At 36.6% G+C, this 14,663-nt stretch overlaps 1 protein-coding gene across 6 annotated transcripts in view; it reads left to right on the forward strand.

The window, feature by feature from the left end:
- The window catches only part of rut (rutabaga), a 382,895-nt gene that overhangs the window by 337,529 nt on the left and 30,703 nt on the right, over positions 1 to 14,663 (forward strand). For 5 of the 6 annotated variants that reach the window (XM_067783457.1, XM_067783459.1, XM_067783461.1 and 2 more), the window contains exons 12-18: positions 3,274 to 3,738; positions 3,809 to 3,984; positions 4,051 to 4,161; positions 7,004 to 7,244; positions 10,524 to 10,685; positions 13,654 to 13,738; positions 13,827 to 13,961. In XM_067783457.1, the coding sequence (XP_067639558.1) occupies positions 3,274 to 3,738; positions 3,809 to 3,984; positions 4,051 to 4,161; positions 7,004 to 7,244; positions 10,524 to 10,685; positions 13,654 to 13,738; positions 13,827 to 13,961 (1,375 nt within the window). The remainder of the gene's footprint in view (positions 1 to 3,273; positions 3,739 to 3,808; positions 3,985 to 4,050; positions 4,162 to 7,003; positions 7,245 to 10,523; positions 10,686 to 13,653; positions 13,739 to 13,826; positions 13,962 to 14,663) is intronic. The other variant, XM_067783458.1, reaches the window with a different exon arrangement.

Consider the following 14,663-nt stretch of genomic DNA (forward strand, 5'->3'; position numbering starts at 1 on the left):
CTGTAAAATTCATCGCATTATGGTAAATTTTAACGAATTTTTGCAAAAAGAACAAATTTCTTTATTCATTTAAACATAAGAGAAACTTTTCGTCCCAATTTAAAAAATTCTTTAAAAATTACAGGTACTCAGTCAATCTCACCAATTTTTCTGTAACAAAAACTGAAATCATTGTTTGTTTCAACAGAGAACAACTGCCAATATCATGCAAATCCATTCGATAATTTTAAAGAGAAACTTATGCTCACGGCGCTCGCTGCTTGGTAATTATGCCCATTCTGCCACAAAAAATGGCTTCCGCAGCAACAGAATTCACTGTTATAGGGTCCACACATGGTGCGTCGGACTCGCGAGTCATCTACATATGTACGTGATAACTCGCCATCAACATCAAACTCATTTTGATTTTCACAAGTCAGTCAGAGTCATATCTGTGTGACTAAAATATTTTTAGTAACACATCGAAACTGACTCTTCATTCTGACTCACTGTGTGTAGATCTTATTAGTCAAATAGTGACGGACAACTCTTGTTTGTTGATTTTACTGTCGAAACTGCCAACAATTTTTGCGAAGTTGATTAGACAGCAATTTTGCGATGGCTGAAAATTTACATAAATTTCGGCGGATTTGACGCCTAATTCGGTTGATTTTTTTTTTTCCAGCTTAAGCGTGTTGAAAATATCTTTGATATTGAGTCCCCTGAGGCTAAATACTGATGATCCCAGGTTAGATATTTTAGAATATGTATGCATTGCTGAAACATTTTTTGGCTAGACTCAGAGGCTCATATGGAAGACAAGAAAGTCAGTTTTCCCGTATATCTAGCTTGTATGGAATTCTCAAGAGTTAAGGTTATGTTGGGGTGTCGGAAGCACTCCACTCCAGGTACCACTGGGCTACCACCTTTCATAGTGTCCGGATTTCTGCAGAGCCCCAGGATCTGCCACATAACTAAAGAAACGTTGGTTTGAGCTTGCTGAAGATCTAATGCCGTGTTCTGAGAGCGAAATTGTTCGACAATTTCTACCTCATCCTCATTCTTGAAGCTATGAAGTATTTTGTTATGAGTCCAATGCGTTCTCCCTGTATGTATCTGCAGCAAGCAGTTCCTCGTTAACATTCCAACTAGCTTAGACTAACTACCTTAAAGGATGTGGTGCTTCCGTACTGGAATTTTATCGCTTCCGAGTAAGCTGGATGTCAAAGGAGGCTGATATGGAGTGTAGTTATACTCGTTTATAGCGACTGTTTCATACTAAAAAACGCTGCAAATGGCGGGCAACCCAATGCTTCCAGTAAAAAGTAGCGTATTTAAGTATATGCCTTTGCTTACTTTTCTTTAATCGAATCAAATCTTGGATTCGTCGGTGAAAATTGGATTTATTTGTGTTTTTTATTAATTATAATCTTAAGTGTCTATCTAAGATGAAATTGCATTTTGCCTAGCGGAGGTACAGTTTGTTCGAAGTTTACCGAAAAAATATGGGAGTTCTTCGGTTATGGATATGGCACCCGATCGCCGTACCTTAACCATCCTTTGTAGGCACAAGCTCTGTCTCTTTTTTACGACCGACACACCATAAAAGCATCTCGCAACTGCAGCATACATTTTGTACCTTCCGTAGGTTTGCTTTTTCCTCTTTAATTTGCTGTTTAGAATAATGAGAAGTTATTTTATTTCACTGGATAATTGTAGATCGAGTGCACTCAGAGCGGGATGGTTAGATAGAAAATGCACCACCATCTTTTTAGAGGGCTTTAGCCAACAGTACTTTGACCAAGAACCCACATCGTCCACGGCATTTTACAGCAGGCTATAAGCACGTAAGTGTTTCCGGGCTGCGATTAAGGCTATGCTATTTGGATACGTAACGACTTGGCTAGCAATAGATCCAGCTTCAAAAGTTACCTAAGTATATACTGCGGGTTTCTTGAGTAGAGGGCAGAATACACCCCTTTAAGGAATACCACTTGATTCGAACATTATCAAATGCTCCGTCGATGCTGAAGAAGGTTTGCTAACATGGGCTCCTTAAAGGCAATTGTCTTTTCAATGTTCAATGTGATAACACGAAGAACCGCTTCCACAAGCTTTGCTTTAAATTTTCTATACTGATAGCTTCAGATGTAGCTTATATCTTATACATATGTTCATCTATTAGCTTCCAAGTATATATCAAGTTTTAAGGAGAAATAAAGTTAGGCGTTTCGACCGGAAGTCCTTTAGGTTCACATGGTAATCCGTTTCCCTCTTAGGTATGAATCCTCCGCCCAATCATTTAGGACATAACTGACGTCACAGACCTTTCTGAAAACCGGTATTCTACGCTCAAACCCTTCTGCGTTAGACGTTTAGATAAGCATTGTGCCGTCTCATAACAGTGATTAAAAACCCAGCTCACAATAAAGAAAATAAAATTCAACTTCCAGAAAAGAAGTGGAAGTGGTTACATATCTTCGTAGGCGTTGATTTTCGAATAATGTTAGTAATGTATTTATAATTGAAAGGCTTTGATGGAAAATTACACATTTTAAAAACCTCTGGCTATATTCTACTTAGATGAGGTTACTTATTTTGAACTTTTATATCTGCGAATTTTTTATTAATTGATCTTTATTGTAACCATTTTGTCGTTAAGGGATGAACATTGGTTGTGGTTCCACTCTGCACCATTATTATTATTTTAAAAAAATATTAGAGTTAGGCAATTACATGCAACTGGGTATAGAATATTCAGGTTTAACTATATTGGAAATTCGCTTTAACGTGTTTGCTTTCGTTTTGTGCTTTATGTTCATTTTTGTTGTTATTAATAAATATGTGTTGATGAAAACTTTGCCAAGTTGAATTTTCTTTTAAATATTCAAATTGAGCTCATCAATGCAACTCAGCGTTTGAAGAATTTCAATATGTTTAAAATCAATTTATTAACTGCAAGCTTAACCATACACATCGACAACACTTTTGTATGTATATCATATAACTGTATTTATGTATTTGTAATGCAAAAAACCAACTAATTTATTTAACTTTTTTTTCTTTCATGTATTTTGCCATGTATGGTGTTTTCTTTTCTATTTTTTCTCTTCTTGTTCTCTCTCTCAACACACACACACACACACATGCACTCTTGTTGGCTGGTTTATTTTACACCGTTATATGCGTGCTTCAACCAAATGTTATACCCCATCTAACATGAATCCAAACACAAAAAAAAAACAAAAAAATTATTCGTACAAAAAAATTTAAAAACCTCAAAAATCACCACAGTCAAAAGTCACTGACAGATTTAAGCGTCCCTTCCGTAAACGCCATTCCTCAATGCACTATCAACCAAGCAATCGCGTCAATCGTTTCCTCTCACAAGCGATCAATGCACGTTCCGTCGATTGTGAGAAATCCGAGCATGTTGATCGTATTACACTGCGTTTTCGTGAGAGCGATAAGGAGCGTGAATATCGTAAAGATTTCGATCTCGGTTTTACCACCGCTATGGGTTGTTCGCTATTGCTCCTGATGTTGGGTGCAGCTCTACAGGTGTCAGCTCTACCTCGTACTCTCATATTATTGTTGCTCTTCTTGACGGCCTTTGTATGGATAAGTGCCATACTTATGTTATTGTTGGCAGTACGGCTCAAATGGATTGTATGGGATTTGGCAAGAAGTTTTACATTACGTTTGGCTATAACAATCTTTACTATAATATTGATATATTCTGTGGGCCAAGTGAATGTAGTGAGTACTTCATACGATTGAATATATGACATCGCAGCGTATTATTAACATGATTATTTAAACTGTTTAGTTCACTTGCGTTATGGATCATCCATGTTCTAGTAATATCACAGCGCATTCGCCTACTTTGGAGGAAAATTTGCTTATGTTGGCCCATCACAGTGAAGCTCATCGAAAGTGTGCGCTCCCGCAATACGTTTCGTTGTCGGCCACCTTTGCTTTTTTGTCGGTCTCAGTGTTTTTACGGTAAGGAAAAAATTAAATTAGTAGTGTTCCCTTCTAAATGAACTTATTTTTTCCCTATTTTTACAGTTTGCCAATAATATTCAAATCTTTCTTAATATTGCTAATGGGTACAATATATGGACTTTTTATCGAAATGTCTCATATAAATATTTTCGATTGTTATGACAGCAGAGTTAAGTAAGTATCGTACATGTCTTATAATCATGATAAGTTCGTATGTTATATTCGCATCAAAGATGCAAGAGGGTTATCGGACTGAATATGACCTCGAAGTAAACCTCGATATAGTAAAATAATCAATAAACCCATAAAGTGGCATTAAACAGTGTCTAGGAACGGGCGATGATGGGTGTTCTTAGGCTGACGGCAGAGTGCACGCTACAAGCCATGCTAGGCGAGAAGCAATTTTTTTCATATGTTTTACAAGCTTCTGACATATTATACAATTTTCCATAAGAAATCATTTTCATAGCTTCCTATCTTAATATTGTAACGAATTTAGGGAAATTACGCTTATTTGAAACCTTCTGCTAACGTTCGAATCGCTAAACTGTTGAATAAATCATTCCAACATTCAGTATTGTAAACTGGTCTTTATTTAGTTTACTTTGGAAGTGGTACTTCAGAATTATACTTCACAACCAATAGCGTGTTTAAATCAAAATTGAATCGTTATTACTCAGCTTGCGCTGCTTTTATATTATTACATTGCTCCTAAAGTTTAGTAATTTCGCGAACAGTTGTAGCTCATACTTGGTTAGTTACCAGCTATATATGTACATATATATATGTAGCCCACGCCTCTCCCATGTGAGTAACTACTTCGGCTGATGGCTACATCTGTATGTGTGAGATATCTCTTCGTTGAGTACATAAGAGTGGCGGTTCATGTTTTTGTTGTTGCGTGATTTGCGTGATTATTAACTAACAGCTTAGTGATGCTGATATTCGTCACAATATTATAGCAACGTTTCTCACTTCTCGTCAGCGTTACACTCAGAAAAAAACAATTGCCTAAAATAAGGAAAACATTTCCTAAAAAGTTTTTTGTAAATTCAGGAAAATTTTAATTTAATGAGTTAGAATTTCTAATTTTTGTATAAAACTTTTAATTAATTTCAGATAAATTTTTTTATTGAATTTTAGACGTATTGCAAATTACTTCTTTATTAAATTATTTTTTTTAATTTTTTCAGTCAGCAATACTCCATTGAATGTTTATCACAATATTTAACTTACTAAATAAGAGCTATCGACTGTACAGTTGAGCACCTCGACTAAAAAACACTTCTATATGAAATAAATAAATATCTGGCGTGATTTACCTACGAGGAGATAAAAGCCTCTGTTTCAATTTGTATCGTATTCCTTTCAATTTTTCCTACATGTTTTATGCCGACTCCGAACGGCATCCGCAAGGCAAATGAGCTTTGATTGTGACACTTGTCATGGCAGAAATACACTCGGAGTGTTTGCCAAATCATTTCCGAAAGGCCACCCCAATCAGAAACTTTTTTTTCGAATTGAAAAACTAAATTTTGATGTTATTTCCCAGCGAGTTGAATCCAGGACACTTGTTCTTAAGACAGTTAGTCCTGTAATCAAAGAAAAATAAAATCTTACTTTAAAAAAATGTATTTGTCTAGAGTTAGACAAAGATTTATACTGCGCAATACAATGTATTAAAGTACATTCAGTGTTGAAAGGTTAAATTTGCTGCATGACAAGTGGCGGGGCGATTGTTCCTCACGCCACAGGGTGGCTGTGGACGTTGGTCAGCAGCCAACTTCCATGGCTTCAGCCCTGTTAAATCTACTATCGGCCACATCTTCGCGATGCGCCAGGTCCTAGAGAAGAGTTACGATAAGAGAATCGACACTCACCATCTTTGCGTCGACTTCAAAGGAGCACTTGACAGCGCGAAAGAAGCAGCTTGTATGCTGCTTTGTCTAAATTTAGGTTCCCTGTAAAGTTAACAAGACTCTGCCAAATGACATTGAACAACACCAACACTTCCGTAAGGAGTGTGAAGAACCCCAAGAAGCCATTAGAAACCAAACGAGGCTTCAGACAAGGCAGCTTCCTTTCCTGCGATTTCTTTAACATAACGCTGTAAAAGATAATTCTAGACGTAGAACTAAACTGTGATGGTGGATTTTATTATATGAGCGTGCTCTTACTGGCATGTGATATTACTGGCCTGAACAAGCAAGCGCTGTGAGTTCTGCTTTCTCAGGATTAGATAAGGAAACAAAAAAAGTTGGTCTGGCGGTAAATAGGGACGAAGTACTTACTGTCATCCAAGATAGAATCGGCGCATTCGCGAGTCGCTCAACATACCAGTTTTTGGACTGTTCGAGAGAAAAATTCTCCGGAATATTTATGGTCGCTCGTGATGTTGACGGCAAGTATCGAAGGAGGTATAATGATGACCTGTATGAGCTTTACGCAGATATGAAAATAGTGCAGCGAATAAAAAGCCAAAGGCTTCGCCAAATAGGTGATGTTATGCGAATGGGCGAAGACGCTACGGCTAAGAAAGTATTTCAGTCGAAACTTCAGTTTGAATGCAGAGGAAGGGGAAGACCTCCACTGAATTGGGAGAGACAGGTGCAGGAAGATGGACAAATTGCGTCAGTTATAGTGGAACATGGATAGTTGGCGCGACTTGTTACCAAACGGCTAAAATTTCTAGGCGGTTAAGCGCCAATTAATAATGATGTAAAGACGAGTTAAGTTAACTTGATATGAAGTTTTTAAAATGTTCGGTATGACACTTAGCAGGTTTACATTCTTTGCCAATGATATATGAATTTGGATATATATAGGATTAAATTAATTCCACGCCAATACTCTTCCATCTCTTCTGATCCCTAATTAAATCTATTTATATAAACACACCATAGTGCAAAAAAACTATTTGCAACTAAAAATGCAAATTAGCGTCCTTCGTTTCGTCTAATTATGTACCTCTGCAAATTTTTAAATTCTTCCCCCTTTTCTTAATTCATTTTTACAGCTCATATATTCCGCTTCATTTGATCTCATTGGCGCGCATAATAATTTTCATGATTGCAATATTGGTACATGGGCGTTTAGTTGAGTGGACAGCACGTTTGGATTTCCTTTGGCAGCTGCAAGCATCGCAAGAAAAAAAAGAAATGGACGTTTTACAAGAATCAAATAAAAGGATTTTACATAATTTGCTGCCAGCTCATGTGGCTGCACATTTTCTAGATAATCAATTTCGTAGTAATATGGTAAATAATATTTAGATAATTGTTGCTTTAAAGGCAAACAAAATATCTAAATTTTTATAATTATTGTAATGCTGAGTTTCACATTTCGTACTTAAGTAAGGCTTAAGTTAAATAGTTATTGGTGTGAGAGAAAAACAACAAAGTTTACAAACGGCGATGATTACTAAACCATTTTTCTGAATTTCACTTCTTCATTAGCTTCACGGGAGTTGAGTATTGAACTCGAAATCCCAACAATTCGTACTTTATACTAGTGTAAAAGCGTATGAACGCCCCGCCGCTCGATTTGCAATTGATCTCTAAGTATTGCCCTTTTGTTGCTTTTCCTTTATAAACCATTAGCTACATACTAATCATATATGTTTTCATCCTATAACTATAAAGCATTGCTAAAATTCCAATGTTAGTAAGCTCTTGAGAGCGCGCCTATAAGTATTTCACACAACTAGGATTAAAAACATATAGAATTAGTATGTACCTTATGGTTTATATAAAGAAATAGCAACTTAGGCAATACTTAGAGACCATGTGCAAAGCGAGTTGCAAGGCATTCATATGGCTGACTGGATAATGGCATCTACTAGTATATTATGAATGTTGGTGATTTCGAGTTCAATACTTAGCTCCCGAAAAGTTAGCTGATGATGAAATGAAATTGAGAAACATGTTCTAGTAACCATCGCCGTTTGTAAACGTTGTAATTTTTCGCTAATATCAATTACAAAAACAATTGTTTAAAGCAATATGAGCATGTCTCGCTAATTAAATACACTTAGGTTATATTATTTACCAGTAAATGTCGCTTAAATTGCGTGTAATTATGACGCCATGACACTCTGAAACGCAGGCGCTTACATTCAAATTCGTACAATATGAAAAGTTTCACAAAGGCGTTCCGGGTTAGATACCGTCGCTCATTGAGGCTATTATATGTTATAAATTTAGATTTCGTTACGCTGCGTATTACATAATTTGCCCCATAAGTACGGTATGTGAATCTGTGTATAATTTTATTCGCATATGTGCATGTATTCAATTGGCAACTCACTATTTCGTTATTATGTCATTTTTTTTGTAATTTTTGGAAAAGTCTTTCATTTTCAGTTCCCGATTCACTAAAAGCTCTGAGCGTTCAATACACGCCAGCAGCAAGAGGCAACACTACACACCCAGACACAGGCACACAAGCAGCACAGCTATATCCAACAGCACTTTGACATTAATGTGAAGCAAAAACGTTTTTATAGTGTGTTCGCGAAAACTTGAAACAGTGAAAGCCAGCTTTCTTCGAGTTACTGAATAGTTTCAGATAAATAACCTAAAAACAACGATGATCCAACTACTTTAGTCTTTTCAAGTATTGTTAATGGAACAAGTTCAAGTTATCGTATATTCAAGTTTTCGAGAGTGCACTGTACATTCTTTCAATCACACCTGAAGGTCTGTCACACCTACAAATCACGTACTTTATTTATATTACTTTTATTTTGGGCAAACCAATATGCTGCCCAATCTTGTTCGCTTTCTTTTTTTTTTCAAACAAACTTAGCATTGTGTAAGATTTTAAATAAGAAGATATGAATGTAAAGGGACTGTCAAGTAGTCGCGAATGTTTTACTACTTTCCCACCACTGTTAAATTGGAAGAACGCCCAAGCTCAACTTTTGGTTAGTAAACGCTCTGCCACTGCAAACTATTGTGGATAGCCCCAATTCAAAACTTTTTTCAAAACCGTATTTTTAAAACTCTTTACATAGCGCAAAACGACGCATTGTCGAATCGCTGATGTGGGTGGAGCTAATTGGACTCTGGTGGATTTTGTATGAGGTCCTTGTAGAAATTAGCCTAATTCCTTCAAGTCTGGAAGACTCTTCCCTCTCAAGGAACATCTGAAATCTCACTTTACTCTCGAAGCTGCAATATATTGCGTAAGCCGATGATGTTGTCATAACGACATAGCGGAAGTAACTAGAAACTTTACGCAGCCGTTTGAAAAACCCTTTAAACATTAAGGGATATGGATCAAAAGACTTTGTTTGCAAAGTAAATCCTCCTAAGTCGAGATGGTACTGTTCACGACGCGATAAGCATTTCCTCAGTTTAATTCACTCTCATTGAGCGAGGTCGAGCTTAAGCTATCCAGCGTTGTAAAATGTATCGGCATTATTTAGACAAAAAATTTAATTGAAATGAGCACACCTCCCACATGTAGATAATCAACTGAATGATTACAAGGTCGCCACATCAAGTATACCCAGACAGAGTCCTCTGTTATGAATGAATGGGAAAATGTCAGGTATCTAAATCTCAACTCAACTACTATTTTCATCAACGTATCGAATGTCGAATGGCTAGGTGAGCAGCAGCAGCATATACTCGCTGACCATTGCAGCATTTACCAGGCCGAAATAATCACCAAAAATGAAGATGTCGCATTTTTAATGTCACTAAACATACGCTCTAGATTATGACTCTGGACAATCGAGGCGGTTGGTGTTATGGATTACCGGGCCACGAATCTAACTACATGTGTCTCTGAACGACAGACATACTTTGTTCAGGCCCAATGCCTAACTTTTGTTTTTTTGACCACCCCTAATGCGTTCACTTTCTTAATCAGATTTCCAGTCACACACACCCTCACGGCCACATTTATGTGCATAAATGCATATGCATGTGTATGTGTGAAGTTTGTCTGCACCCATGCACGTATATAGGGGTTTGACTATGCGATAGCATTTTCTCTTAAAACACCGAAGGACCTTTGCACCAGCTCATTGCCGGTTAAGACGCACTCAGGCCGAGCATGCTGTGTTATCTGCCTGTTTTGCCGAAGTACATGAATAACGAATGCGATTCCCACATATGACTTCTGCTGCATCTTCTACTAACTTATCGCCTTATTTCTAAAATCACCCAATACTTAGACATTTCCTAAAAACATTCTGTGGTTCAGCCTTCCTCAACCGTTTGCCAAGGAAGGGCTGTGCAGCATTAATCTCTGTCTCTCCGTCTCTGTAAAAATATTTCACGTAATTTTTTTTTTTTTTTTTTTTTTTTGTGTTTTTTTTTTTTTTGTTCATTTTCCTATAATATTCCATTGATATATCAGATGTTTGTGTTGTGTCCTTCTGCCCGGTTGTTGTCAGTGCTACTGTAACGATGGGCAAAAAAAAATCTTACTGTGTTGCCAAAACTCTAATCCCTTGAAATTTTTAATCATCAAAAAACATTTCTTTGGCGTCGTTGTCGATTTCTTTCTGTGGCTAAACAATATAGGTCAATCCCTCACAGGAACTCTATCATCAAAGCTATGCTAAAGTTGGTGTCATCTTTGCATCAGTGCCAAATTTCCATGAATTCTACACAGAAATGGATGGATCAGATCAAGGATTGGAGTGTTTGCGTTTACTAAATGAAATTATTGCAGACTTTGATGAGGTAAGTTTACAAAAAAAAAAACACAAAAAAACAATTTATAGTAATAATCAGGGCTCGGATTTCAATGCAAATTGAATATGTAAAATGTTTTCAAAATATATGAAAAAAGTATGCCAGAATTATGTCCGTAAAATTTTTTTTAGTACTAAGTACGTGGGAAACATACAAAAGCACACGTCTATGTTAAGACCATTTGCGAAAATTTACTTGAAAATGAACAACAACTATTACTTCACGAGTGTATGTGTGTGTCTCAAAATAGTTTAAGCACTATTTTAAAGTCTTCTTTGGGACTCGTATTCGGTCTTTTTAGAATGATGTGTACGTTAAGGGGTCAGTTCGGAATAATTTCGTACTCGTTTGTAGTCTTTTTGGAATGACTTTGTTATTATTCTGTATCAAGTTCTAAACCTTTACGTAATGACATAGGGGCTACAACAAATGTATTTCCGCTCTATCTATTGTATTTCAGAAAAGCTCAAAGCTTAAGAGTATTTTGGAAAAGGTAAACTGTTTTTCAGATTTTCCAAATGCATTTCAGAATATGTAAAAAATATTTCAGATATATTCAAAATTTTGAGAAAAATTCTAATGTATTTCAGAATATCTCTAATATTTCATATAAATCCATCAATAATTAGGTACATTTTATTATAAATAAAAATTTTACATTCTAAATGATATGCACGTTAATCCACATCATCTAAAAAAGTAGTTGATTGCTATTTATTGAGCGAAATCAGGTGTGGCAATTTTGTTTTTTCTTTGTCGAATAAACTCGTCTACATATTGTTACGAATATTAGCAACACTAAGGGGTACTGTCATCTCTAAGCCGATGCTAAGCAGTGACTTGTATGCACATAACCAAATTAATCATTATGTCTACACATATGTACGTACACGCAGCGGAGAAGCAACGCACAACAACATGCATATATCTGAGATACTCCTGAAAGTATGCAATAATTGTGCAAGTATTACTCACAAACACACGCGCATGAGCTGTGAGAGAAGCTATAAAAGTTGTGCATCTGTAGTTATAGCTGAGAAATTTATAGCTGATAACCAACTAGCAGATTCTGGAAATGGAAGTGCCTAGAAGATGCGAACGAGAAATCATATAGTATAAAAGGCAGCAACAGTAGAGGCGCGACAATCAGTTTGATTTAAGCATTCCATCTGTCGAGTAGTAGCAGTGGTATTTTTAAAAGTACTTTAATAAAGGCCATTTTGCATTATTGAATAGTGGTGTTATTTATTCAACAGTTTAGTGATTCGAACGTTAGAAGAAGATTGCAAATAAGGGAGTTGCAGTAAACTCGTTACAATATATTACAAATATCTTTAAGTAATCTTGGTCCATTCACGTTGGGAAGTGCCATAGTCGTCTTTACGAATGATTTTATTTTGAGTTTTTGAATATGAAATTGTTTTGAGTCCCAGACATAACAGAGTTGCTGATCCGTTTTAACAGACTTCCAGGACTTATTATGTAATGGCGCTTTATCGCATACAATCGCTAAAACTAGCAAAATGTTGCCTAACGCCGAAACCTTCAAGTTCTTGAACCTATCATCAGGCTTCTCTTTTTTTAATGATGCGTATATAGATTTTTTCTTGAATTTATTTAAATTTAAGTTTTCTACATGAATGTTTTTGCATTTGGGGTTTTCTGAAATATATTTGATGTTTTTTCAAATATATTTGGAAAATCTGAAATAATGTTGACCTGTTCTGAAGTAAAATTAAAATTGTTTGATAAACAAATGGAGTATTTGAAATACAGATGGCTTTTTGTGAAATACCCTTGCACTTTTCTGATATTCATTTCAGCTTTTCTGAAATACAATTGATTTTTTCGGAAATACAGTTGAAAAAGGTGCAAGCATATGTGAATCCGAACGTGAAAGAGAGTGGAGAAGGTTATGGAGCAGAGAGGGTAAGAGAACTCACTCACAATACCATAGAACACTAAGAATTGTACAACGTTTAGGCTCTGGTGTCAACCCCAGTGCTGGAATGGGCCCGTGAGACGGTAGGGATAGGTCGAATGCTGTTAATGACTTGATGATTACCAAAGATAAAGAACACTAAAGCTCCGACTTTCTCGAAGGAGGCAATAGGATAAAATACTCCGGTTGTTCCCGAAACGATGAGTGGAGGGGGCAAATAGCCAAATAGTGCTGCAAGTCTTACAGATGAAGCTGTAACTTGACATTCGCATTTGGTTGAAAGTGAGTTAGAAAGCCTTAACTCAAGAGGGCAAGAGGAGAAAGTTGACGTCAACACGAAGGTGTTGGAGGAGGTTCTGTGAGTTTTACAGATGAACCTCCAACACAGTAAAGTGGCATCGAGCAAACTGCTTCTTACCCTTGAGGAGGGTTCGCTTGACGATCGCAGGAAAGGTTTTTTGGGCTAAGCGCGCTCGGACTCGACGCATACTACGCGCAATCTGAAGGCAGGGTGAGCTTAGCAATTAATTGCAAGGAAATAGCTATACTCATATATGCTGTCTACTTACACTACTAGGGACCTTGCAGTGGTGGCCGCCGAGTGGAAGAATTTGCAGGCATACATTTTATCCTGTCATCCTGCAGATCAGATGGAGCTTTTTTGAAGCAAATTATGAGATAAAGTTGGGGTTGGGCGCTCTTCATACAAATTCTGAAATATGCCGCATTTCAAAAGCTTTCTGAGACAGCATTTGTTCGCACCGGCAATCAAGTAGGATGATCCTGGTGGAATAGCAGTCGATATAGTCTACCTTTGCTTCGGGAATGCAGATTTGATAGTTCTTTTCATATTATTTATATTTTCCTCGCAATCCCAATAGTGACCTTTGATACATTAAACGGTATTGTTTAAAAATAATTTATATACATATATTGTATTTTCAATAGCTAAGTTTCTTCTAAGTTAATAGAAATTAAATAATTTGAGCTCTTATTTACTTTAATTCATTTTAGCTCTTGAAGGAGGATCGCTTTCATGGCATAGATAAGATTAAAACCGTTGGTAGCACATATATGGCGGTAGTGGGACTTATACCAGGTCAGTACTAAACACTCAAGTTAAATAAATTTTTATTTTTAATAAATTTTTCTACAAATGATCTTTTTTTTTTTTTTGATATTTTCAGAGTATCGTATTAATGCCAATGACCCGAATTCAGTGCGTCGTCACATGACCGCCTTGGTTGAGTACGTGAAGGCAATGCGATTGTCTCTGCAAGAAATAAATTCTCACTCATATAATAATTTTATGTTAAGAGTTGGTAAGTGTAAAAGACTGAAAAATTGTATTAACGTTTAGGAGATCAGATTCATCTTCATTAAGGATACATATTATTAGTTGAAAATTGTCCCAAGGTATTAAGTGGTCCGACAGGGGATACTGATATTTTGTCACACAGTCATAAAACACTATCACAGGTTGACTATGGATATTTGAACGGTCGGCACTAAAAAAGGAATTTATGTATATTACTTACTTAAATGGCGCTTAACCGTTTTAACGGTTATCGACGTCCAACAAGGCGCGCCAGTCGCTTCTTCGCCGCACTAGCTGTGTATAATTGATAGCACCAACGAAATTAAAATTGTTTTCCACCTGGTCCTTACAGAGGGTTGAGGGCCGCCCTCTTCCTTTCTTAGCCGGAGCATCATATTCCATTCGCATAACATGGCCCAACCAGCGTAGTCGCTGTTTTTTAATTTCCTGGACTATGTTCAGGCCTGTGTAAAGCTCGAACAGCTCATTTTTAATCTTCTTCGGTACTTTCCTTTAGAGGTCCGTAAATTTGTATACTAACTTTTATCGAACACTTTTAGAGTGAATAAAAGCGAAACTTATCTACATATCCGTAAGATTGCGGTAAGAAAGGACAGTAAAAATGGGTATTGCGGTTTTTTTTTTTCATTTACATAAAACATCGATTCATTCAATTAAACGAGGACGCATGATAGCCCCAGCGGGT

The sequence above is a fragment of the Eurosta solidaginis genome, chromosome 4 (assembly GCF_040869045.1).
Source record: "Eurosta solidaginis isolate ZX-2024a chromosome 4, ASM4086904v1, whole genome shotgun sequence".
Classification (NCBI taxonomy): Eukaryota; Metazoa; Arthropoda; class Insecta; order Diptera; family Tephritidae; genus Eurosta; species Eurosta solidaginis.